Consider the following 27850-nt stretch of genomic DNA (forward strand, 5'->3'; position numbering starts at 1 on the left):
CCTCTACCAGTAGATGGCACTACCTGTGTTTATAAAATAACCTGCCAATTCTTTGTTTGTCAATTCTTCAATGCAATTTATGTAAATTAGTACACCCATATAAATATCCATTAGCAAATGTTATGTACTATAATCATTCTACAGGTGTGGTAGCTTTTAATGTGTCAATAAAAAACAAGTAAACAGTTTCTCAGTGAGTATTTATTCAGTAAAGATTCAAAGTGTAGAAAGGATGATACAACAGTGCTTTTTGATCAAACTATTTCATAAAAGTTAAAGTGATCATAACACCGTAAGTCCAGATTTGTTTATATCATTTTCCTGACCAAAATAAATTGGTAACATTCACAAGTGCATACACTGCTGGTAGGAGATCGCCTCCAATTTGGATGGTATAGCACCGTTCTTCGCTTATTTAGCAGCTTATCAGAGATGCAGCTTTGTAGGATTTATGTAGTGACTACGTTTGTATGAAAATTCAGTAGAGTGAAAAGATCTCTTCATTTGGCTCTCTAGCTAGCACAAGACCTACCTCTGTGTCCTCCAGGGCATTTGATCAAATTTACCTTTATTTTATAACATTTGCCAGTAATGATATTTCATATTATTACAGCTGAATGTTAAGCTTTTCCAAGAATACAGAAGCAGCATATTTTTTTTATTCATAGATGTAGACCATCACAGGAGTGACTAATGCACTGGCACCTTGTTTTGATCTCAACATCACAGCAGCTGGAAAGCTATAAGTGATGGGCAGACCAGTCATAAATGCATGGACAGACTGAGTAAGGCAACGTTTGCATGACAGGCTTCTTTTATGTTTGGGTTTGCAGATGAAGCCAGGGCAGTGTATTGATTCTGTTAGCGCTCTGCCAATATCTTTACTCTGGGGCAGTGTGGTTTTAGCATTGCTGTCTGCTAGTCCATTGTATTGTCTGTTGCGTATAGCTGAACTGTTAAGTGATCACCAACATTTATACAGAGCTAAATAAAACTAAAGGCTCAATTGCTTCTGGACTTACAGTGACTATAGAAGAAGAGTAAGAATTGGGGAAAAAAATGTTTTACAGAGAAAAGTAAAATTCAAGGCAGTGAAGTACTGGTTGCTAAAAAAAAGTTAAAAATATCACAAAGCCAACAATAACATCTCCTAGACACTTGTCATTTTGTCCAGTCAACGAAAACCCTCTATAGTGCAGTTTGAATCATATACTGTACATCCCTCTCCCATCTTCCCTCAAGTCAGTTGTCCAGTCAGTGTGCGCCTCCTTTCTGTCTCATGTCTTACCGCCCTCTACATGCATCATCCTATTCACCACATGACCACAAAGAAGCATGAAGAAAGGCTTGAACATCACAGGACTCAATGGTGAGAAGTTATTTCTTTAGAGGATGGCAGGAAGTGATGGTATAAGGGGGGGGGGGGGGGGGTATTCACAGTTACAGTCCAACGGTCCAGCAACAATCACATCTGCTGTCATAATGAACACACCAGACCATGGCCATCTGTAAAGCCGGACAGCCAACCCATCCTGTACCCCTAGTACGTTTGGGCCACTCCATCAGACTTCAAGCAGCTCTATCCTCAGACGATCCCTGAAAACACATGCACACAACACGCGTGCACACACGTATTAGTACGATATTGTTCTGATTAAATTACATTTCCCATGAATACACGTCATATTAAGTGTCTTTAGAATCAGCACCATCAACAGGTGGTAGGAAATCAGAGACTAAGTTATGTAGCAGCCAACTCATAAAAGACACATTTCATGATTTATTCACATATATTAGCACTCTCTCTTAATGTATAATTCAATGGCCCAGACTCCAACTCTTCTAAAAATACACAGACCTTCTAATACACAGAACTTTGATTGTCTGTGAAAGCCACTCTGTATGAGTACCCACACTCCCTCCCTGGGTTTTTTTGTTTCTTCGGAAATCACAGTAACAACTACAAACTTACTTTTCACAGTTTACAAAGCCCTAAATAAACCATATCCAGTTTCAGAACAATATATAGCTACTGTAGAAATCAACAGTATAGTGTTTGACATTCTGTTATGGCCAAGGAGCAATATTAACCTTTGAAAAATCATCATGATCAGTCTCAAAGAGCCTGACAAGTAAACTACTGACCTAACATATACAGTGCCTTGCGGAAGTATTCGGCCCCCTTGAACTTTGCGACCTTCTGCCACATTTCAGGCTTCAAACATAAAGATATAAAACTGTATTTTTTTGTGAAGAATCAACAAGTGGGACACAATCATGAAGTGGAACGACATTTATTGGATATTTCAAACTTTTTTAACAAATCAAAAACTGAAAAATTGGGCGTGCAAAATTATTCAGCCCCTTTACTTTCAGTGCAGAAAACTCTCTCCAGAAGTTCAGTGAGGATCTCTGAATGATCCAATGTTGACCTAAATGACTAATGATGATAAATACAATCCACCTGTGTGTAATCAAGTCTCCGTATAAATGCACCTGCACTGTGATAGTCTCAGAGGTCCGTTAAAAGCGCAGAGAGCATCATGAAGAACAAGGAACACACCAGGCAGGTCCAAGATACTGTTGTGAAGAAGTTTAAAGCCGGATTTGGATACAAAAAGATTTCCCAAGCTTTAAACATCCCAAGGAGCACTGTGCAAGCGATAATATTGAAATGGAAGGAGTATCAGACCACTGCAAATCTACCAAGACCTGGCCGTCCCTCTAAACTTTCAGCTCATACAAGGAGAAGACTGATCAGAGATGCAGCCAAGAGGCCCATGATCACTCTGGATGAACTGCAGAGATCTACAGCTGAGGTGGGAGACTCTGTCCATAGGACAACAATCAGTCGTATATTGCACAAATCTGGCCTTTATGGAAGAGTGGCAAGAAGGAAGCCATTTCTTAAAGATATCCATAAAAAGTGTTGTTTAAATTTGCCACAAGCCACCTGGGAGACACACCAAACATGTGGAAGAAGGTGCTCTGGTCAGATGAAACCAAAATTGAACTTTTTGGCAACAATGCAAAACGTTATGTTTGGCGTAAAAGCAACACAGCTGAACACACCATCCCCACTGTCAAACATGGTGGTGGCAGCATCATGGTTTGGGCCTGCTTTTCTTCAGCAGGGACAGGGAAGATGGTTAAAATTGATGGGAAGATGGATGGAGCCAAATACAGGACCATTCTGGAAGAAAACCTGATGGAGTCTGCAAAAGACCTGAGACTGGGACGGATATTTGTCTTCCAACAAGACAATGATCCAAAACATAAAGCAAAATCTACAATGGAATGGTTCAAAAATAAACATATCCAGGTGTTAGAATGGCCAAGTCAAAGTCCAGACCTGAATCCAATCGAGAATCTGTGGAAAGAACTGAAAACTGCTGTTCACAAATGCTCTCCATCCAACCTCGCTCGAGCTCGAGTTTTGCAAGGAGGAATGGGAAAAAATGTCAGTCTCTCGATGTGCAAAACTGATAGAGACATACCCCAAGTGACTTACAGCTGTAATCGCAGCAAAAGGTGGCGCTACAAAGTATTAACTTAAGGGGGCTGAATAATTTTGCACGCCCAATTTTTCAGTTTTTGATTTGTTAAAGAAGTTTGAAATATCCAATAAATGTCGTTCCACTTCATGATTGTGTCCCACTTGTTGTTGATTCTCCACAAAAAAATACAGTTTTATATCTTTATGTTTGAAGCCTGAAATGTGGCAAAAGGTCGCAAAGTTCAAGGGGGCCGAATACTTTCGCAAGGCACTGTACAGTATATTCCATGAAGGTATGGGGTGATCACAGATTGAGTCATTTTCATTAGACAACGGTAACTGATAGAACTCACCTGGCCTCCGCCTGCTTCTCCCCAAAGGCCTGGCTGCTAACCGGCTGAGGGTGGTCTTCCTCCCTCTCTGCCCAGTGACCATGTAGTTCTTCTGTCTCCACAGCTCTCCCTCTCTCCCCAGTCTCCTCTGGCTCTGTTGCACTCAGCAGTGGCCTCTGTGTGTCTGCGCCCCACCAGAATCCCAGCTGCCCCGAGTGGAGCTCCTTAGGTCCTTCATCAAGCTGCTTGTTCACCTCCAGTTCCACCAGTTTCCTATTAACCTCCTGGGGATTGATCAGTGCCCCTGCTTCAGAGTCTCTGCGGCCCTTTTCTTCCTCTCCCTCTACTGGTAGGCACTGGTAGCCCTCCAGCCATTTCAGCTGGCCGTTCTGGTGGATGTAGCGGCTGTCGCTGAACCAGCGGACCACCTCTGGATTTGGCAGGCCCGTCATGATACTCAGCTCTTCATACTGCTGGCTGCTGGGCCACAGTGTGCTGGTGAATGCCTGCCTCAAAAGGTGCACCTGCTGGGGGCTTTTCTTGGATGGGTGTGACCGGTCTGAGACATGTGTCTCAGACTTGAGCTCTGGAGGGAAGGCCTCTGAACCAGGTTTGGCAGCTGGATCGCTCACCATGAGCCTCTGCAGGTTGATCTTGATGGGGTCAATTTTTAGTTCAGGGCAGGTTCTGTCGTCCCCAAAATGGTCTTCCTCTTTGATAAGCTGCCGCAGGACTGAAAAAGCTTTCATAGGAACCTCCTTGATGCATTTGCCATCCTTAATGATAGATATGCTGTTGCTGCTACTGCTGCTTTTGGTAATGACACTGATGCTGGTGTTTTCATTTTGGGCTTTGCTGGCAAGGTTCAGGTTGTTGACACTGTCATTATTTCTAGTGCTGGAGTAGCCACTGCTAAAACTGCCATTTTTGGACTTGTGGATATTGTTGTTGTTACTGTCACCATCGCACTTTGTTGATGTGTACTGATCCTGGTTAGCTGTGTTTCCATTGCTATGAGTGTTATAGGCGATAACGTTAGATTTGCTGGTGTTACTCATGATCACTTTACCTTTTTTGCTGCTGTTGCTGAAGCCTTCCAAGACAGATGCAATGCTAATATGTCTGCTGCTTTGATTGTTTGGTTTATCATGGTTGTCAGTGCTACAGTCATCTTTATTGCCAATGTTGGAGGAGCAACTGACAATGCTGTTGCTGGAACTGATGTTGTTCATTGGTTTCCTAGTGCCATGGTCCCTGTCGTTACTACTGATGGAGGAGTTACTACTGATGCTGCTGCTACTACTGCAACTACTACTGTTACTGCTGCTACTACTGCAACTACTACTGTTACGGCTGCTTCTGCAGCTGGTGCTAATGACACAACTGTTGCCCAGCCTCAGAGCAACAGTCTTGTCAGACTCCTGGCTGGCCACAGTAGTGGGGATAGTGTTCCTGGCCACTATCTGTGTTGTTCTGCTGACTACAGTCTGATATTTTGGGGGGATCATGGTTGGGGTAGCATAAGAGACCCTAGTGGTGACCGGGTGACCAGCGGCTGACATGCTAGCCGAAGTGGATATGACTCCAGTATGCCTGCTCACTACACTGCCATGGGTCACCTTGGCAGCCTGGTGGCTGGGGCCCACTGGAGCAGCCTGGGCATGGACAGTGTGATGGGTCACAATATGATTTGTGTGCTGTTGCTTGGGGGGCTGTTTTTGGGGTGCTGTTCCTTGGAAGACTGTGTTGAACATCTTCCTCCTGGCCTCCTCTATCTCCTCGGGGGACCAGCTGATCCCCTGTTTGAGTCTCTGGGCAGTGAACCACAGTTTGATCTGCTCCTCTGGCCAATCAGAGACCACAGTCAGGTAGCAGAGCTCAGCTTTGGTCGGGTAGGGGAACTTACCAAAGGACGTCTTGAGAAAGCTGCTGGTGTCCATGGCAGCATCATAAGTGGGGATGCTGCTCAGGGGAATCATCACCTTTGGAAGGTTTTTGCTGGAATCCGAGATGGAGGAGAAGGTGGGAGAGCTGTGCTGGTGATAGATTTGATTGGGCACTGTTGTTGTTATCACATGAGTGACAGGGTTTCTCAGCATAGCAGCACCACCGGTCCCACTGAGAGACCCATTTTGTAGTTCAGGCACATTCGTCAACATGGTGGGGTCTGTCCGCTCCATTTTCTTCCCAGTGTCTATCCTCTGCACCTCCACCGTGTGGGAAACCACAATCTTCTTGTGTTCTCCCTTGGCCTTCATCACCCTCACTATAGGTGTTTTAGTGAGAAAGATTGCAGTATCGCTCGAGTCCTCCCCATTGGTCGTGAACAGACTCTGCTCTACGGTGGTCCCACCATCTCTCTTCCTGACATGCAGGGAAGCGGAGACAGAGCCCCCTGACACCCCAGGGTGTGCTTTAGCATTGTGCAGGGCCAGGGCCTCAAATCTGACCACTGACACACCACAGTTCAGGCAGGAGAAGCAGGGTTGGGCCCTGAAGTCTATGTGGCAGTTGTGCAGGTGGTCCAAAAAGTAGTTCAGCTCTCTGGACTCAAAGCGGCAGGGTGGGCAGCTGTATGTGCTACCTTTCTGCCATTTGTCGCCCCTTTCAGGTCTGGAGGAATCATGGGAGAAATGGCCTCTGTCTTCTCCAGATATACTGAGGATGCTGTCCTCTGGGATTGTGGGTAGGAGCTCAGGAAGGCAGCCAAGTATGATCTCCTCACGCATGTGTTTGCTTTTGGATGTGATCATACAGGGCACTGTTGACTTCCTTTTGCTGGCCATTGTAATGTAGCTGTGTGCAGATGATGGGTGACTGACTGGTTGTCCCGTATGGTAACGGAGGGCGAGTGGTTTGTGGATAGGGCTGAGAGTTTAAGTGTCATGGGCCAGCCGCGATGACTTCACAGTGTTGCTTCATGTTTGCCCTCAGCTTCTGGGGCTCCTCTCACACGATGAGTTAGGGTTAGACTGTTTTAGCAGTTCACTGGGAACCTATAGGAGAGAAAACAGAACAAATATGTGATAAGGTAAATCATTCCTTATAAGAATAACACCACACATAATTGGTTATTAGCTATTTAGTTATTTAGTTATTTTTACACTGTCAGTAAAAAAACTATGGTTGTATCCTATCCTTCTATATGGGTCCTTAACCCCCTACCCATACCATCAGCGAGTGTCTAATGAGCATCCTGATCATGTGCCTCATATTAATGCCAAACTCTTCTGCCAACCTTGGATGAGAGCCACTGTTCACATTTGAGCCACTGTTCACATATTTATGATGTTTGGTATGAGTGTTGGCACACACACACATCCATGCAGAGGCTTCATACCCATAGGGGACACTGGGGCATGTGCACCCCCAGATCTGTCCGGTTTAAGAAATTATTTATTTAATTTTTAAAAAATCTATCTCTCTGTAATACCTAGTGCATTCCCCAAGAGAGGATGGCTTTCACTTCAGCAGTAATACATTCATGAACTTCTTTGAAGAAAAGATCATGATCATTAGAAAGCAAATTACGGACTCCTCTTTAAATCTGCGTATTCCTCTAAAGCTCAGTTGGCCTGAATCTGCACAACTCTGCCAGGACCTAGGATCAAGAGAGACACTCAAGTGTTTTAGTACTATATCTCTTGACACAATGATGAAAGTAATCATGGCCTCTAAACCTTCAAGCTGCATACTGGACCCTATTCCAACTAAACTACTGAAAGAGCTGCTTCCTGTGCTTGGCCCTCTTATGTTGAACATAATAAACGGCTCTCTATCCACCGGATGTGAACCAAACTCACTAAAAGTGGCAGTAATAAAGCCTCTCTTGAAAAAGCCAAACCTTGACCCATAAAATATTAAAAACTATCGGCCTATATCGAATCTTCCATTCCTCTCTAGAATTTTTAGAAAAAGCTGTTGCGCAGCAACTCACTGCCTTTCTGAAGACAAACAATGTATACGAAATGCTTCAGTCTTGTTTTAGACCCCATTATAGCACTGAGACTGCACTTGTGAAGGTGGTAAATTACCTTTAATTGGCGTCAGACCGAGGCTCTGCATCTGTCCTCGTGCTCCTAGACCTTAGTGCTGCTTTTGATAGCATCGATCACCACATTCTTTTGGAGAGATTGGAAAACCAAAATTGTCTACACGGACAAGTTCTGGCCTGGTTTAAATCTTATCATATCAAATGTGTTTCTTTGAATGGTTTGTCCTCTGACAAATCAACTGTAAATTTCGGTGTTCCTCAAGGTTCCGTTTTAGGACCACTATTGTTTTCACTATATATTTTACCTCTTGGGGATGTCATTCGAAAACATAATGTTAACTTTCACTGCTATGCGGATGACACACAGCTGTACATTTCAATGAAACATGGTGAAGCCCCAAAATTGCCCTCGCTAGAAGCCTGTGTTTCAGACATTTGGAAGTGGATGGCTGCAAACTTTCTACTTTTAAACTCGGACAAAACAGAGATGCTTGTTCTAGATCCCAAGAAACAAAGAGATCTTCTGTTGAATCAGACAATTAATCTTGATGGTTGTACAGTCGTCTCAAATAAAACTGTGAAGGACCTCGGCGTTACTCTGGACCCTGATCTCTCTTTTGACGAACATAACAAGACTGTTTCAAGGACAGCTTTTTTCCATCTACATAACATTGCAAAAATCTGAAATGTTCTGTCCAAAAAGGATGTAGGAAAATTAATCGAGGCTTTTGTAACTTCTAGGTTAGACTACTGCAATGCTCTACTTTCTGGCTACCCAGATAAAGCACTAAATAAACTTCAGTTAGTGCTAAATAAGGCTGCTAGAATCCTAACTAGAACCCCAAAATGTGATCATATTACTCCAGTGCTAGCCATCCTACACTGGCTTCCTGTTAAGGCAAGGGCTGATTTCAAGGTTTTACTGCTAACCTACAAAGCATTACATGGGCTTGCTCCAACCTATCTTTCCGATTTGGTCCTGCCGTACATACCTACATGTACGCTACGGTCACAAGACGCAGGCCTCCTAATTGTCCCTAGAATTTCTAAGCAAACAGCTGGAGGCAGGGATTTCTCCTATATAGTTCAATTTTTATGGAATGTCCTGCCTACCCATGTGAGAGACGCAGACTCGGTCTCAACCTTTAAGTCTTTACTGAAGACTCATCTCTTCAGTGGGTCATATGATTGAGTGTAGTCTGGCCCAGGAGTGTGAAGGTGAACGGAAAGGCTCTGGAGCAACGAACCGCCCTTGCTGTCTTTGCCTGGCCGGTTCCCCTCTCTCCACTGGGATTCTCTGCCTCTAACCCTATTACAGGGGCTGAGTCATTGGCTTACTGGTGCTCTTTTATGCTGTCTCTAGGAGGGGTGTGTCACTTGAGTGGGTTGAGTCACTGATGTGAAAAAAATGCAAATTAATTACTTAAAAATCATACAATGTGATTGTCTGGATTTTTGTTTTAGATTCCGTCTCTCAAAGTTGAAGTGTACCTATGATAAAAATGACAGACTACATGCTTTGTAAGTAGGAAAACCTGCAAAATCGGCAGTGTATCAAATACTTGTTCTCCCCACTGTGTATATATCATATAAATACGTTTTAAATGTACGAACCACCAGTCAGGAGGATACAGACAGCTCAATAATGCATTGAATTAAGCATAATGATTATGGCTCTAGATTGGAGGAAAAAGCTATTTCAGGTGTTTGAAAAATGTTAAATTCTCCATCTTCTGGACCGGGGGCCTATCCCCCTTCCAGACCAACCCCCAGCCATCCTCACGTACTTTGTGCCCCGTCAGATTTTTGGGGTGCATGATGCCTATCCATCCATGAATACCCCCTTTGTACTGTAAAACACTCACGCATGACATTCCTCACAATTGCTTAAAATTTCACATATGCACGCACACCCCTTAATGCAGTTTGAAACCGCTTCAGGACACAGGTCAGTGATTTCCGCTTATTCTGTTTCTACAGTTATGTAGCTAAATATCTCATAATGATTGTTTCTCTGGGCACTCTATCATATGTAACAACATTCTGAGCACAAAAACAGAATCAGAAAGTGAGAACACGAATCGGCTTCTCTTACTCGCTGCACTCTTGGTGAACCCTACCCTCCCCACACATATTTTTTCTCTCTCTCTCTCTATATATTTATGTCTCTCCCTCTCTCTGCCTCTCTTGCTGTGAATTTGTTGATGTGTGATGTGGTGTTGAAAACTGCTCTTGATTCATCTAGTTCTCACAGAGATATCATGATGCTTTGGTAGATAGACATGTGTAAGCTCTCTTTAGCGAATGTTCATCATCATCCTCATCAGTGCCGCTCTCAGTGCTTAAAAGTATTTATGGAGCCCACTGCTCAGTATGCAGAATGAGCACACTATTACGTTATTGAAATCTTAAGTCAAATGATTTACAGTCATCCGCATTCTCTTGAACATGGCTACACTCCTAAAACAAAACAATATGTCTTCAGCCAGTGAAACTGAATGGAGTCACATGTATGCATTCACCATGGCCTGCTGGTCGGTAAATAAAAAATGAACCTGTTCCGGAATTTTAAATCCCAAATGACTGCCCACAATACATGCTGATCCCAGATGGGCTGTGACGTCCTTTTTGTAACTGCCTCTTTTTATTTCGAATGATGGCTCCCTTTCAACAAAAAAAAAAAAACACCACAAAAAAATAGGTCACCAGCCTCTTATGCAGTAATCCCGGTTTGCTGCATCCAGACGTGGGCATTTGCTGTATGTTTAGCCAGCGGAGAGGTCATTATACAGCACACAATTAACCCCTGACAGCAGGTTTAGTGAGTGCATTCCATTGAGACGAAGGCTATAGCTCTCATGCAAGAGTCTGGTCTTCTCGTGCTCATCTAATAAAATGTGATGCTATGGTTTTAGTATAGTGTGGACAGTGGATGGGCAGCCGATGAAGTTAAGTTACTGGTTATGATACCGTAGTTAAAGGAAAAATCCACTAAAAACACTGTTTTGGTGTGTTTTTCATTAGTCCACTGTTGATACATTACGTTGTCATGGAAAATATTAATGTTGTTTCCAACTACCAATCAGCAACTGTGCCATAAATCCGGCTCTATATTGAACGTTGAGATTGCCGAAAGCAAATGACGAGAGTGGCAAGGAGTGGAATGTTAGCTAAAAAGACCGGTAACCAGACTAAAAGAGACTGGTACTGATGCTGCGTTCAAAACAACTGGGAACCCGGAAATCTCCGACTTGGAACTCGGCATTCCAAGTCGGAAACTCAGGCATCTTTCTAGAGCTCTTGCTTTCCGACTTGAAGATCACTGAGGTCATGATTTGACCTTGTTCTTTTCCAAGTTCCCAGTTGTCTTGAAAGCACCATCAGACAAGCCACATCATGATGATGATGCAATCATGATGATGTGGCAAGTGACAAATGGTGCTTTCAAGACAACTGGGAACTCTAGAAAAAAAAAACAAGGTTGAATCACGATCTCAGTGATCTTCAGGTGAGAAAATCCGAGCTCTAGAAAGATGCCAGATTTTCCGACTTGAGGGGCTTCCCATAATCTATAGTGGCACAGCCTTAGACCACTGCGCCACTAAAGATTCTGGGTTCGATTCCAGGCTGTCACAGCCAACCGCGACCGGGAGATCCATGGGACGGCGCACAATTGGCCCAGCGTCGTCTGGGTTAGTGGAGGGTTTGGCCGGCAGTGATGTCCTTGTCCCATCGTGCACTAGCGACTCCTGTGGCGGGCCGGGCACAGTGCACGCTGACACTGTCGCCAGGTGTACGGTGTTTCCTCCGACACATTGGTATGGCTGGCTTCCGGGTTAAATGGGCATTGTGTCAAGAAGCATTGAGGCTTGGTTGGGTTGGGTTTCGGAGGACACGCGGCTCTTGACCTTCACCTCTCCCGAGTCCGTACGGGAGTTGCAGCAATGAGACAAGACTGTAACTACTAATTGGATACCATGAAATTGGGGAGAAAAAGGGGTAAAAAAATACAAAGGCCATGCCATTTAAAAAAATACCATGTGATGGAAAATAATGTTATCTGAGCACTAATAAGTTATTTGATGTAGCCTGTGTGGATGTGGTCCAGGACAGGAGTACTGTGCTGAGCAATATTCTAGTGGCAAGACAGCCGTTGCCCTGGTATCTCTCCTCCTAAAACATCAAATTTCCTGCATGACAAACCAAAGACAGGCCAAAAGTTGAGCAAGGGTACATAAAGAACCAGGTCACCTTTCAAAAGAATGGGGTGCATTATCTAGCGAGCAAGACGTGCGATCAGACACAAGACAAGGGCTTCCCAGACAGGGACTGGAGCCAATGAATGGTGCACTCTGAAAAGAGGGGCCTCGTGTTTCAGCGCTGAAGGAGACGACTCAGACGAGCACCGTCTCCTGGTGTGTCATATGTCCCGATACTGGCACTGGCTCTATAGCTGAGATTAAAAGAGTTTCATCTCTGGTGAGTACTGATCTGAACTGAGGCAAAGTGACAGAGCTCTCAGACAAGCTCTTAGAACACCTCCGCTCACTCTTCACAAGCAAAGTCCTCGTATTACCTTGTGTGCTCAACTCAGCCAGCATGATTTCATTTCAAGAGACTACTTCATGTTTGGCTTTTTAGAATAAAATGTTAAGAAAAAATGTGGCTTCATATCTGAAGGGGTGTAAAGTGGTACACATTCAATAAAATAGCCCATAGGCACTCGCACTGTTGACATTTGCAAACAGATTGGTATTTGCAATGCCATGTCGCTGGTCACATGACTGAGGAGTGAGGGGACAGAGAAGAACGACACAGGGAAAGCAGACCCAGACAGACAGCTGGGTGATTATGACAGAGAAAGTGTTTTAGTATTCAACTTCCTCCAATACACGCACACAACACACACCCTTCTTGCCTGTTCTCTTCAACATTGTTTTACACCAAAGCTTTCAGAAATATTTCTCTTTAAACTCAACTGCCAGTAAACAGTCTGTGGTGCTGCAGTCACACAAGGGCTGATGAGAAATCTTGGCTGTTTTATGACAACATTTGTTTTCCATATATTAGCATTTCAGTGATCCACGACTGTCTTGAAAGTCTGACAGCCTCAGCCTGCTTCCCTGGTTTTGAGTTGAAAATCAACAGAAACTGTGCCTGGCATAAGTGGGTGTGGGACAGACAAAGCAGTTCCTGATAGACACACCTAAACAATACGAAAAATCTGTTTAGGAGTACATCTTCTGCCAAATGTTCATTAAATAGATTAAAGTCATGTGAGTGGATCAACTGGACATCCAAATATAAGTCAGAAACAGATAGCAATTACTTCCCTGAACAAGGAAGATGTTGGGAACAATGGCATCTCATTTATAAGAGAAACGTGATCCAGCACTGGGAACATTATTTAGACGACTGTCTGTCAACTTGCCATTGTTCAATTTCCTGCATGTCTGGATGTCTGCTGTGTCTATTATGATTTCTGTGTCTAGTAATGTGTGTTTGACTGAATGGCTGCGACTTAGTTTGCACATCATAATTCAAGTGTATTCTAATGGGTTAATGTTTGTATGTCCATAATATCCACATTAACTACAGAGTTGTAAGCTCCACTGTCACACCTTCAGCCAAGGATGCAAGTGGTTAACCCAGTGTATCCGTCTTCAGCATCTGGTCGTTTGTATGCCCCTTAATTCTGTGTTTGACTGTGTCTTCAGGGCGTGTGTGTGTGTTTGTCTGTTCTATGTATTTATGTGTGTACCAGTATATGAGTAAGAGTGTGTGAACGTGTGAATGCCTGCTGAGAGACGCAGGTGTTGTCAACCGTCTCCTCCTTGCCCCCCTTACCTCCATGACTGCAGCCCGGTCCGCTGGGAGACCAGTCGGCGGTGCCACTCATGTGTTAACATTGCCATAGCAACCCCTCTCTTCTCCTTGCCCACCACACCACACACAGAGGAGTCTCTCGACTACACCCACCAGACGCATTTACGCACACACGCACACACACACATAAATGACCACCTTTTATGCCAGGCAAAGGACAAAGTTAATCTTCCTGCTGTGCCATCTTTGAAAATGCCAGTCTTGGCTTAGTTGTTCCGGACCATTGGGGTTGGGTGAGGCAGTGGTAAAGACACCTTCTCACAACGACAATACAAAAATACCTGTTCGACTGCACAGTCCACTCTACTGATTAAGTGTTTGTGACAGTCCTTTCATAAAAGACAAATGTGGGATATATACATTGCAAAGGACATCCTGTCAGTGTCGTCTTGTAAAATTGGCACAGAGGTCTGAGGACTGGGGTATTGTAATACAGTATAATGTACACTGCCAAAGCATCTCTTGTTCTGTTCAAATGCATTTTCATGTCATCCATCACAATCTTATATTGTTCACCAAAGCCTTCCTCTATGGCCTGGCTGAATGACAGACCAAAAATGTGTAAAAAAAAATCCTGAGTAATGAGAACCTATTTCTGTGTTTTTTTAATTAATATATCTCCTTCAGTTCTGTATCTTGGACTCCAGGCCATTGATATGGCAACTTAAAAAGAAAAACTAAGAAAAATGGCGGCGTATCGCGCATTGTACTGTCCAACCTAAAATGGCTGACATCACAGCCTCTTGTAAGTACCAGAGCTTGGCAAATGCCAGCTCCTGCTGACCAAACCTTTCTTGCACGGGACAGAGAAAGTGGCAGGGGCTCTCTCCTCTCTAGCCCCCAGTTTTTTTCTTCCACGAGTGCAGAGAAGTTTCTTTTGGTTGGAACTGAGCAAACATGCTGTCTCAGGGAGGCTTTCGATCGCTTTGTGCCTCGATACTCCTAAGACAAAAGCAATACCATACGATGAATAGGAGAGAATAAGAGCAAACCCAAACAGAGTGGTATAGACTTTCAGACTAACATAACAAAGCTCTCTAAGTAGTATGCTTATGGGACTGTTTTTGTGAGGAGGGGGTGCTGTTATCACGAATATGGTTGTTTGTACAGAACTGCTGGGAAATAGATCTGGTTGGCATTAGATAGCTGATTTTCCTCTCTGAACTCGAGGAATGTTATACACTCGATGTCAGCTAAAACTGCAAATCACGACCATATGACCTCCTTGAGGGTGCTCTGGCAATGACTATACGGCACAGTGAAACCTAAGCCAAAGACATACAAATATTATCTGACTGGTGTCAATAGACAGAACATTTAATCCTCAAAGCGGTATATTCGTACAGTAACTAAGGAGTGGCATACAAGGATGTTTTTTGTAGAGTGGGGTGGGCACTCTCTGCCCATTACACAGTGTCTGTGTATACAAACACTCTCTGTTATGGCCATAACCAAAACTGTGAGCTGTTCCTAATTGCAGGGAGTCAGGATAAAAAGCAATATGCCTGGCCTCATTAGAACAGTTCCGAGAAGGGAGATGGAAGAACGTTCCCAGGGATCCACAAAGGGAATTGACATTCCCCCAGTGTAACCGCCTAGAAGAGTGCAAACCTCTACACAGACACACTCACTGGACTAGGCTGAACCTAGCTAGCCTAGAGGAGCCAAGCTATGGGAGCTAGCTTGTCTAGCTTTGTATTAGTCAGTAAGGAGAGACATCTGCAAAGCATAGGAGCAGAATGAGGCTCTTTTACGAACTTCATGCATCTATGTATTTTGAGGGGGCAATAATGGTCAAATTAGGTGTCTGCATATTCATTCTAGTTTAATAACCTTAAATTATATTTCCTATACCACTGGTAGCATGACATGCTCCTTCAGTTCCAATGGGCATGATGCCCCTGGCTCATTGCATGTGCATGAATCACTCACACATTTCCCCTGATTAGAAGGTTGAATATTTAGACCAATAGTAGAATACCATCTTATGGTCCAATATAAAGTGTAGGCATGATGGCCAGCTAAGAGACAACAAAAAATTTGATTTTACAGGGTCAATTAATTGGCTACACATGAATAATGTGCGCTGTCTTGTCTGTTTTAGTGAGATTGGAATCCTGAGGAAAAGTTTACAGTGTACAATATTCTGACAGTTTGACACATTAAAAAATACAGACGAAAAAATGATGACAGCTCCCAAAATGCAGTTGATTGTCGAGGTCTAAGCATCAACGCAAGGCAGTAACAGGTGGGAAAACAAGATTGTTCAATACATAGGCTAAAACAACAATGTCTGCAATTAAACATCATACATTAACCTACTGAACTGATTAACTGAAAGGAAGGATTAACGTCGCTTTAAAATTCATAGATTAAAAAGGAAGACATTTTGGGTAGTAAATCCAGCCGGACGTCTGGTCGTCTAAATTAGACTACCCGACATCACATCCAATAAGATTATGTATTCGTTATATAAAAAGTCCTTAGAACTTGGATACTGAAATAGTCAGCACTGACTCGCTCAAAAAGCAGGGGAAATATTCAGCGTTGTGCAATAAATTAATCAGAAACGTCACATTGTAGCGTGCGAGAGGGCAAGTACAACGTTGAGTAGACTACATTCTTGAAACTGTAACAAAAAGTCGAGTTAACCCTTTCACTCCAGTAGCCTGTTGGCAAACATTGGCTCGGTGTTTGGGCTATTTGCGACTATCTTCAACTCATACTGTAACGTTAGAATAAAACATATTCCCAAAAATCCTAACTCGGCACCCCCCACCTACTGTCGCCATTTTATATATTGGCGACTTCATATATACTGCCTAGACTACAGCACCAGATACAATTCAATAGACAGAATTGGAGTAAACTATCTGTGATTATACAAAAAATAATTAGAGCTATTCTATTGTAGGCTACAAGGAAAAGTGTCCTTACCTTGATAGTTGGACCGGGGGAAAATGGAATACGACATTAATATAGAAATTATTAATATTAGATTAGCTCCGTTCGTTGCGCTTTGAGAGGAGGGGGGTGGGTCCTCTCCTCAGTTGAACCCGATAAACTGGCGTGAACCCGTCCGACAGTGACCACAGCAAGGTACATTACCTCTCCTCGCACACTGTATGGACAGAAAACAACTGTGGTCGGCGGCAGGACGAGGTAGCCAAAAATTATACGGAGTGTATTTCCTATGAACACGTGATTCAGAGCGTCACCCAACATCCTAAACCCTTTCATCTAAATTTTGGAGAAGGGCGGGGGTTGGACGGTGAATGTATAGAGAGATACGCTCTAACGAAGCGAAAGTGTTGGACACGAACCACGGTCGGTCATAATTTTGATGTCTGCCTGTTGAAAACTGAACAGTGTATTTGAGAATTTGCCAAAGATGTGGCTTAATAATTTTGACGTCCTTTCCTATCAGAAAATGTATTATCTGCCACATAATGAAAGCAGTCTAGCCTAATGAAAAGGCTACATAATAATTAGGTAACTCTGTTTTGCCAATTTAACGTGTGTTAAGGCGCCTCGTCTGTCGAACCACAGGAACGTTGAGAGTGAGATTGTCCCTGAATATCAAAAAGGCCTGCTCAGTGTAATGAATAGTGCGCGTAAAGGGGTGGATAGCTCATGCCACAAATATGTTGCACCGACGCGCCATATCCTATTTCTATTTACATTTTCCAGCTTTACTGACTCAAGATTCATCGAGGGACAATCCATCTGAGGTCATAGCTAGCTAGCTTCACTGGTCCATTAAACAAATAAGGTATACCAAAGACTAAGCTCTTACTCCTTGGTTGGTTATACAGTACGTGTGCGTAAAAATAAGGCACCATATGTGGCAATATGGGGACATTGACTCCTTCATTTGCATTGCCAGATGATAATTATTATTTTGATTGCCAACAACATGTTTAATCTTTTGAATTCAATTCAGGAATACATAGACCTTATCAATCACTTTAAATCATGCTGGGCTGGTATTATTTTTAAATATTAGGAATCAATGTCATGATAAATCAGCCAATTAGACGTGCTATTTTATCATCATATGATATAGCTTACTTCAGACCAGGCCTATACCCAAAGGCCTACCGTGAACCTTCATCGTGTCTGTAAAAATGCACATGGTCTTACTCCTTGGTTATAGACTTGTGGTAAAAACAGAAGGTTCCAATATGTGGCATTGGGACATTGCGTCCATGATTTTAATTGCAAGGTTAATTATTCATTTTATTGCCAACTACACTGTTTAAACGTTTGAATTATTAGGCATAAACTACACATACATGATCTATACCATGATACCACAACTAACGTAACTTGATAACACACATGATTAATGATTACGTGGTCTCCTTTTTAAATATTAGGGACATAAATGTCGCCAGTCAGATAATTAGGCTTGTGCTTAGTTTTATAATCATATGATATAGCCTACTCCTTCCGTGATTTTTCGTAGTGTCAAAATGTACAGTCGTTCTACAGTAGGCTAGTCCGGGCATTTGAGGTCGTGACTTGAGAGTGGATACTGGATAGGGTTTGTTTGCCTCCAAATTCAAACTGCTGGCCAATGAGCGAGCGCTTATAGCGGAGTGACAGGTGTATAGCGCAGGCTTGTCTACACGATTCTGGTTCCTAATTTTCGAGTAGCCAATACTGACTGCGGATGGGCTGGAACTGAGTAAATTGCAAAATACAAATTTGCTTCTTCTGGTTAGGCTACATTATATCACGAGGGACACTGAATTGAATGGTTACTGTCTATTCTAAATAGTTAACTTAACGTTATGGCTCTATCGCAATGTTTGGAAGATTCACCTGTAAGGTGGCCGTCAAGAAGACAGGAAAATGATTTGAATGTAAAGGAGTTATACAACGAAAGGCACCGACTGGCGTTAGAGGAACTTATTTCAGGTGGAGTTGATTCGTTTTTGGGATTTCTAAGAAAAGAGAGAATACCGAACTTTCTCTCGGATGACGAGATCAGACGCATTGGCCGTGCTGCGGTGGTTCCACGCGGTGTGTCCCTCCACGCGGAGGACGTGATTTTTGAACAGTCGGTAAGCAGCTCCATGGACTGCTCCTCGGTCACTTACTTCCCCGAGGTCTCGGACGTGGAGCCACCGCTGTTGGAAATCGGCTGGCCCGCCTTTACATCGGGCTCTTACCGAGGAGTCACTCGTGCTGTCGCCCACTTCCAACCCAGTTATGGAGAATGCATCTATAGTTGCAAGGAAGCTGCGAGAAGAATGATTCAAAGTGCCAAGGAGGTAATGCATTAACAAAACACTCAAATGGTGACCACAGTAACATCAACTAAATTGTTGAGCTTAGTCGGCTCTGTAGACTACAGTGTTTAATGTGTGCATTTTTAAAAATGTAACCTTTATTTAACTAGGCAAGTCCGGTAAGAACAAATTCTTATTTACAATTTATGGCCTTATTTATACAGATTATTTCAGGACTAGGCCTATAGCCTATGGAAAGAACCATTTTGCTATTTTACTAAATTTTGTACACCTCAGATGTAAAATTCAAACGATACCAGTCACGTATTGATTGTTTGATTTGAGTCAGTCAGTCAATCGGCTCCTGACCCTGGGTGTGTCTATTTACTCAAACGTGACCATCCAAAGCACTCACTCACTAACTGACTGGTATTCTAGGCCTATATACAGTGCATTCGGGATGTATTCAGACGTTGACTTTTTGAAAATTTTCTTACATTACGGCCTTATTCTAAAATCGATTACATTGTTCATCCCCCCCCCCCCCCCCCCCCCCCATCAATCTGCACTCAATACCCCATGAAATGTATAAAAAAAAATTACATTTACAAAAGTATTCAGACCCTTTACTCAGTACTTTGTTGAAGCACTTTTGCAGCGATTACAGCCTCGAGTCTTGTTGGGTATGACACTTGGCACACCTGTATTTGGGGAGTTTCTCCCATTCTTCTCTGCAGATCCTCTCAAGCTCTGTCAGGTTGGATGGGGAGTGTTACTGCACAGCTATTTTCAGGTCTCTCCAGAGATGTTTTATCAGGTTCAAGTTTGAGCCACTCAAGGACATTCAGAGACTTGTCCCAAAGCCACCCCTGCGTTGTCTTTGCTGTGTGCTTAGGGTCATTGAAGTCCTGAGCACTCTGGAGCAGGTTTTCATCAAGGTACTGTATGTTCAACTTTGCTCCGTTCAACTTTTCCTCCATCCTGACTAGTCTCCCAGTCCCAGCCGCTAAAAAACATCCCCACAGCATGATGCACCGCAGGGATGGTGACAGATTTCTTCCAGATGTGACGCTTGGCATTCAGGCCAAATAGTTCAGGCCAGAAAATCTTGTTTCTCATGGTCTGAGAGTCCTTTAGGTGCCTTTAGGCTAACTCCAAGTGGGTTGTAATATGCCATTTACTGAGGAGTGACTTCAATCTGGCCACTCTACCATAAAGGCCTGATTGGTGGAGTGCTACAGATATGGTTCTCCCATCTCAACAGAAGACCTCTAGGGTTCTGTTAGCATGACCATCAGGTTCTTGGTCACCTCCCTGACCAAGACCCTTCTCCCCCGATTGCTCAGTTTGGCCGGGGGGCCATCTCTAGGAAGAGTGGCCGTCTTTTCACTGTCATTATGGGGTATTGTCTGTAGATTGAGGGGGAAAATATTTCATCCATTTTAGAATAAGGCTGTAATGTAACAAAATGTGGAATAGGGTAAGCGGTTTGAATACTTTCCGAATACACTACATCTTTCTGGGGTCTGGATGAACCTTTATACTGTGATGCTCTTCTCAATAGTCATATTTAAAGTACTGTTGCATTTTCTTATAATTCACAGATAGTCTTTTTGAAAACTATATCACCCATGTGACTAACATTTGTTAGTCACATGTTCAAACTCAACACATTTCTGGACGTGTTTGGAACTGTCAGTTTAATGCAGTTTCCTTACCATCCTGATGAGTTAGCGTTCCAGAATGGCGAGATTGATGAAAAGCTTCAACTCCAAGTCTGGTTCAGAGGAGTGCCTACAGTAATAGTACATTAATGAATGTGTCTGAACATGCTTTTCACATGTAATAGTGCTGGTGTGCACTTTTCTTAATGCTTAGCCTTGTGTGTCATCTGCCTCTGTGTGTAGGTGAGCTGTAGTTAGGTTTACAGCTAAGTGGGAGAAATCAGAGTTGAGTTACATCTTTGTATTTACAGTGAATTTAATTACTCTCTCTGCTTCAGGCCTTATAGTTGATCAGCATCAGTTTCAGAATAACAATTTAGGAAATGCCCCAAATGGCCCTTGATCTGTAAGCTATTGAGTTATTGTTGATTGTCCAGATTGTCCATGTCATAGAAACACATTTGTTTGCAGTCCAAGCATTAAAGATGATTGCCATGGCAGCAGACCACAGTTGACTGCAGTGAGGCTCATCTAGATACACGACAGAGAGAGTGTGGCCAATAGAGGCGCCACTTAGTGTTTTCTCCTTCTTAATGTTTGATTAAGACCTGCTTTGTTTGCACAAGCATGTATAAGAGCCCATTTAGAGTGACCCCACCTCACAAATAGTAAGGCAGAAGAGCAGCCTCTTTTAAATTGTAAACTGGGCCTATATCAATGGTGCTTTGACTAACGAATGATTTGATTTACCATTACAGGTGATCGCCATAGTGACAGACTCTCTGACAGACCTGGACATCTTTAAGGATCTCCAGGAGGCGTGCACACAGCGCAGAGTTCCAGTCTACATCCTGCTGGACTGGTCCTGTGTGCCGGCATTCCTCAAAATGTGCAACAACATCAATGTGCGCCTGGACGATCTTAAGGTATATGTTGTTTTGACTCCACCTGTGTGTCATGTCTTATCGCAGATAAGCTGATATTTTATTACTGATTTAGAAGCATAATAATTCAGTATTTAATAAGTGACCTGTGACTGGCTTGTATTTCATACTGTTTTTGTTTCATTCCTCAACAAAGCAAATGCGAGTGCGGACCATAACTGGTGGTACATACTTCATGCGGTCAGGGGCCAAGATTACTGGGAAGGTTCATGAACGGTTCATGTTGATTGATGGGAACAGAGTGACTACAGGCTCCTACAGGTAAAGACTTCTTGCTTTGCTACCACATAATTATATGCAGTATAGCATTGAAAAATGTCCCAGTTTTTTTTACAAGACCCCCGAGCAAAAAGCCTATAAAACACTCAATACTTTCAACTTGTATGAACCTAGCTGAGGTGAGTGACTTTGCCATCCCTTATTTGACTGATATGGGGTATACAACTGTAAAGCCCTTTGCTTACATTCTTAGGTTCAATTGGACTGATGGGAAACTAAACAGCAGCAACATGATCGAGTTGTCTGGCCAGATCACTGAGAACTTTGATGAGGAGTTCCGGATTCTGTACGCTCAGTCCATGCCTGTTATTACCAGGGGCCCAGCCAGTGCCCGAAACAGTGGCATCTACGACCACCTTCTCATCAAACACCCCGTCACCTCATCCCCTCAGCCGTGCAAAGAGAGGCCCCCAGTCAAGCCTGTCTGTCTGGAAGTATTGGGGAAAACTGTCTGTCTGACCAGCACACCCAGCCGGGCCCAGGCTGTGGCAGTGCCGCCCTCCAGAGAAATGACTGGGAAGAGCAGCCCGGTGTCGGCCTCCTCCACCATAGGGGAAGACTGGATGGAGCAGCGACACATGCAGGAGGTCCTGGCTGGAAGTGCCGCCCAGTGCCTGCCCACAGGTGACCCTGCCACTGCCACATCAGCAGTGGATGTGCAGGTCACACCCTCCGTCCCTACCTGCTGTCATGTCTCCACCCAGACCAGCTGCCCTGCGGTGGACCTTGGAGTGCAGACTGATCTGACTCAGTACACTAAGCACCTCTCCCCCAACAAGGCTACATTTACTCCAATTACCAGCACCACGACTCAGACCAACAACATTCAGAGTGAAGCTGCCGCCTCCTCAGATTCTGTCTCTACCTCCCCCAGGCAGCACCTCGCCCCCCATGGGGTGGACCGTCGCCCTGCAATCCGTCACTGTACTCCACCCCCTGATGGGAACCTGAGGGAGTGCTTCCGCAAGCTGACCAAAGAGCGTCAGTATCACTACTCCACCATCCGCTCCAAGCTGGAGCACATGGTGACCATGCTGTCCCACCGCCGTGAGCTGGTGGACCTCACCAACATGGCCCTGGGGCCTGGGCTGCACAGAGCATCCAATGCCCAGAAAGAGCGGAGACAGAGGCAGGGACATAACCCTGGCCTGCTGATGGACAGTGTGGGCATGGGCACATGGCCAAGGGCTAGATGTTTACACTAACAGGACTTACAGGGCTGCAGGGGCTTGAAGGTGGAGGGTGTTGTAGAAACCGCTCTGTGTTTTGTAGGTATACACTACTTGAAACAAATGGGTTTAAAGAGCAATATGACATTTGAGAATTAGTCTTCCTTAGAGTTTAGAATTTGAAAGTATGTGTCACTGTGTCTGTGTTGTGATGTAGCCTTCTTCCTATTTTTATTGTGAATCTGTCCCTTTTCTTTGACCCCTGTTTGAACATTTCTACTTTAGAAACTGATGTCAAATGGCAGTAGACAGGCGATGGATATACTGTAATTTGCCTTGACTATTTTTGCTACAAAATGTAATGTTTTTAAGTGTAGACATTGTGCAGTAAGACACAATCTATATATAGTTTTGATGATTTAAAAAAATATATATTGAAACAATAAGATTGTCCAAAGATTTATTTGAGAAATACTGTAATTGCAATTCATAAATTGATATTTGATGAACATTTTAGATGAGACATTTTGTCTGTAACTAACATTTTATTATACAGCATTCTAACATTCAGTTTAACTTGTTAGGTTCCAATTTTGAGTAAATAACTCACGGACACTAGAGAAGCTTAACCAAGTTGAATTCTTCCCAAAGAGTCGTTACAGCTGTAATTCAGACAAACTCTTTTCACACAAGCACGGATATTTAACCCTTTCTCCTAGGCTGAGTCTCCTTTGCAACTGAACAGCCAATGCATCTCTGTTGTTAGACAGAACTTTAGTGATATCTGTTCTTCCTCACTTCATCTAACCTGACCTCTACCCCAAAGTGCTCACTCCTCCCCAACTCCAAGGCTGTCATGGTTATTGATACCAGACGGTGTCTCTTCTCCACCCAGAGGATCCCTGATGGCTAAAAATAACATGTCCTGACATAATTATACATCACCCTCTTTTCCTCAGTGACATTGTTAGGTTCTAAGCTCTCCACCCGTCTCCCCTACACATTCCCAAAGCCATCTAACTCCTACAGAAATCCATTCACTTCTGATGTAAAAACCAGTCTATATCATCTCTCAGATACCATACTTCTGATCTATCATGTCTAGTATAGCAATGTTAAAAGTTTACCCAGAATCGAACAAACTAAATCTGAGTACTGCGAAAGCAGTTACGTGTTATTATATCAATGTATGTACTTTATTGCTTACACTTAAAATAAAGGAGTATTTTACGTATCATTTTTCATCTATCACTTTTTTTATTACATGTACACTCTCCAACCTCACAATGAGTACTTGGAACCAGTGACAGTATGTCCCGAAGCCCAATGCTTAAACATGCTGATCATTGTATTATGAGACGTGATCACTATGGAGATCTTTTTTTTTAATATATGAATGATAATGTTGAGGGCAATCATTTTTTGAGTCTCAGTTTAACATCTGGGTATTTGTGGGCCACTTTGCAAGGGAAATCATCTCTCTTCCCTCTGTAGCCTTTGCTTTACATGTGGTAGACGTTCATCTAGCCAATATTTTCAGAGAATATGTCAAGGGAAGCTGAGCGGCAGCACAAATGCAGTAATACAATAACAATATACGCATTAGACTAATGTATTTCCGGTATGTGTCGGTTATCTCCTATGATATATGTAAGGCCTTGTACTATACTGCAATAGTTCATAGCGTTATCTGGGTTTGGCAAGAACATGTTGTTTTTCTCTCATCTGAGCACAAAGGTCCTTCGATGATCAAGCCAATGTCTTGGCTCCTTTGAAAAATGCCCTCATAAATGTGTTACTCTGAGTTTTGTGCGCAATATTAACCCAGAGGGGAGGGACACGGTGGTAGTATAGGTTAAACTTTGTCTGAAGTTAGGAATCACTATACTATAAACCAGTTTATTGATTGGAATGTCCCTTGGTATACCACATTTTTATAAAAAATAGTTATTTGTAAATATTTTTTGATATAGTTCATTCAATTTGTACAAAAGGAAAACATTGGATGGTTACCTAGAAGTATGATAACACCCCCGCTGAAGACCAGAGGTAGTAAGTAGTGCTTCATAATTGTGTGATCTGTAGCTAACATTATCACTTTAGGGCCACTGCCTCATAATTATAATCTCCATAAAATATGATCATATTATTGAAGTAATAACAATGAAAAATACATTAACATAAACATGTTTTTTATTTTAATGACATTATCAGAAGCCAGCAGGCTCAATTTATGTTCCCAAAATAAGGCAGGCATTTTAACAACTCTCTTTCAGACTTGTATATCCCCACAGGGCAGCATATTTGAACCCACTGTATTCATGTATTCTAGTAATGCAACCTAAGGGAACTGATCTGTGAGTAAATGCGCTGGTTGTGTTGTGAGGTAAAATGAGATTCTAATTAAGTGCTGTAAGGCTGTTTCTACAAAGGTAGCCCAATTCTGATATTTTTTCCACTAATTAGTCTTGACCAATCCCATCAGGTCTTATCCCATCAGGTCTTTTCACATTAGCTCATTTTCAGAGCTGATCTGATTGGTCAAAAGACCAATTAGTGAAAAAATATCAGAATTGGGCTGCCTTTATAAACGCAGCCTAAGACAACAAGTGTGTTTGTAATGAAAGAAGCCACAGGGGTTCCATAATATTGCATTATTTTTGTTTCTATTAGGTTTTTCACTCATTTGTAAATAGTGTGTGTCACAGGAGGCTGCTGAGGGGAGAACGGCACATAATAATGGCCGGAACGGAGCAAATGGAATGGAATCAAACACCTGGAAACCATGTGTTTGTATTTGATACCTTTCAACTAATTCCGCTCCAGTCATTACCACAAGCCCGTCCCCCCCAATTAAGGTGCCACCAACCTCCTGTCTGTGCATTTTCTGCTACACACAGCACTATTAATGAAATGTATATAATTTAGTGTATAGGTGGTAAGGGTAGGTAACAACACATCTGCCACGCTGATCCTCAACACGTGGGCCCCTCAGGGGTGCGTGCTCAGTCCTGTCCTGTACTCCCTGTTCACCCATGACTGCATAGTCAAGCACGATGCCAACACCATCATTAAGTTTGCAGACGACACAACAGTGGTAGGCCTGATCGCAGGGCCGGACACGCCCCCATTCTCATGAACGGGCTGTAGTGGAGCAGGTTGAGAGCTGGAAGTTCCTTGGTGTCCACATCACCAACAAACTATTATGGTCCAAACACACCAAGACAGTCAAGAAGAGGGCACTAAAGCGCCTATTCCCTCTCAGGAGACTGAAAAGATTTGGCATGTGTCCTCAGAAGTTCTACAGCTGCACCATCGAGAGCATCCTAACTGGTTGCATCACCACCTGGTATGGTAACTGTTCAGCCTCTGACCACAAGGCACTATAGTGGGTAGTGCGTACGTCCCAGTACATCACTGGGGCCAAGCTTCCTGCCATCCAGGACCTCTATACCAGGTGGTGTCAGTGGAAGGCCCTAAAAAATTGCCAAAGACTCCAGCCACCCTAGTCATAGACTGCTCTCAATTCTACTGCAGGCCAAATGTTCCCGGAGCGCCAAGTCTAGGTCCAAAAGGCTTCTTATTTATTTTTTTACTTCAGTTTATTTTAGTAAATACTTTCTTCACACTTGTTTTTCTTAACTGCATTGTTGGTTAAGGGCTTGTAAGTAAGCATTTCACTGTATGGTCTACATGGCGTGTGACAAATACAATTTCATTTCATTTTTGATTTGATCATTGACAAACTTGTTTTCAATTGCAAGTATATCCTATTTTCAGACACTGAAAGGCTTCTGCTATTAAAATATTGTATTTGTTTTCAATTGTACATGGCACAAATTGGGGTACATGCTTTTGGACCCAACTAGTGGTTTTACATTATTAAGTTGTGCTTTAACTACTTTAACAGGAAAGAAAGGCATGCAAAGATTGAGATTATCAGTAGGGTTTAAACTGGCTCTTGATGAGCAATTTTGGTACTGAAAACAAGTTTATTTACAGTTGACTGTCTCTTGTAGAAGTTCTACCATGTTCCGTCATAGCATTCATCAGGAACGACTATAATGATCTACTATAATTACTAAATTGCTAATAACTCCAACTAATGCTGAATGCTGTCTGAAACGGTATTGTATGGGGGTAAAGGGATCTTCCTAATTATTCATTGCATCAACAGTACCATGTCTCTGCCACCAGAGAGAGCCGTAGCCTTGGTTATATCAACATGGCATATGGTGTGCTCTATCTATTGTGTCGGTCTTCAATTCCTCTGAGACTCGAGGACTTAACCATTTCATATCGTCTATTTACCACAACAGTCCAGTTTCTCAAATTCATGGGAGGCTTGATATAGACAATGTACACAATTAGAGTCATTTGATGTCCCTTTCAGGTCATTTCTGTAATCCCAGGAGGGCAGAATGTTTCCTAAACCAAAAGCATGCTGGGTAAAGTCATCTTGGCTGTCATAGTGGCTGACAAAAGGTGTAACATTATGTCCCGACACATATTGAATTAAAATATAATTAGATTATTAACTTAGAGTATGCCATTAGTGATTACCTTTAATCAAAATTATATAAAAGATAATTAACCTTGTGCTTGTCTGTTTTTAGAGCAACTTCTGTATAATCACTTTTTTCTATCTATAACTGAGGCAGACATGATGCATGCATTCCAGTCATACTAATGCTTTGTGCATTAACCTTTTGGCTGATAGGTCACGGTTTTTAAATTCTTGTTTTACAGCTCAGATAAGGTGGACAGTGTTTGTGTCAGTGCTTGTGAGCGAGTGTTCACATGTGCTGGGGAATTCCTCTCACCTATAACATCAACAATGTAAATTCAC

The 27850-nt window shown here is 43.0% G+C and overlaps 2 protein-coding genes across 2 annotated transcripts; one reads left to right on the forward strand and one right to left on the reverse strand.

Moving 5' to 3' along the window:
* Positions 1-183: 183 nt before the first annotated feature.
* Positions 184-17441, reverse strand: LOC110494559 (zinc fingers and homeoboxes protein 3). The gene is made up of 3 exons (XM_021569731.2): positions 16646-17441; positions 3850-6824; positions 184-1596 (listed from the first exon to the last, which is right to left on the reverse strand). The coding sequence occupies exons 2-3, from the start codon at positions 6612-6614 to the stop codon at positions 1563-1565; spliced, it is 2799 nt and encodes a 932-aa protein (XP_021425406.1). The 5' UTR covers positions 6615-6824; positions 16646-17441; the 3' UTR covers positions 184-1562.
* An 811-nt stretch (positions 17442-18252) lies between these two features.
* LOC110494562 (protein FAM83D) lies at positions 18253-24236 on the forward strand. The gene is made up of 4 exons (XM_021569737.2): positions 18253-18987; positions 21368-21535; positions 21690-21814; positions 22026-24236. The coding sequence occupies exons 1-4, from the start codon at positions 18505-18507 to the stop codon at positions 23035-23037; spliced, it is 1788 nt and encodes a 595-aa protein (XP_021425412.2). The 5' UTR covers positions 18253-18504; the 3' UTR covers positions 23038-24236.
* The last annotated feature ends 3614 nt before the right edge of the window (positions 24237-27850 follow it).

Source organism: Oncorhynchus mykiss, chromosome 17, assembly GCF_013265735.2.
Source record: "Oncorhynchus mykiss isolate Arlee chromosome 17, USDA_OmykA_1.1, whole genome shotgun sequence".
Classification (NCBI taxonomy): Eukaryota; Metazoa; Chordata; class Actinopteri; order Salmoniformes; family Salmonidae; genus Oncorhynchus; species Oncorhynchus mykiss.

What these genes read in the sequence shown, in the direction of transcription:
- LOC110494562 (XM_021569737.2), top strand. Translation starts at nt 18,505, where the DNA reads ATGGCTCTATCGCAATGTTTGGAAGATTCACCTGTAAGGTGGCCGTCA. An exon ending in TGATTCAAAGTGCCAAGGAG is followed by an intron (nt 18,988 to 21,367) that starts GTAATGCATTAA and finishes TTACCATTACAG; the next exon opens with GTGATCGCCATAGTGACAGA. An exon ending in GTGACTACAGGCTCCTACAG is followed by an intron (nt 21,815 to 22,025) that starts GTAAAGACTTCT and finishes TTACATTCTTAG; the next exon opens with GTTCAATTGGACTGATGGGA.
- LOC110494559 (XM_021569731.2), bottom strand. Translation starts at nt 6,614, where the DNA reads ATGGCCAGCAAAAGGAAGTCAACAGTGCCCTGTATGATCACATCCAAA. An exon ending in GAGAAGCAGGCGGAGGCCAG is followed by an intron (nt 1,597 to 3,849) that starts GTGAGTTCTATC and finishes ATGTGTTTTCAG; the next exon opens with GGATCGTCTGAGGATAGAGC.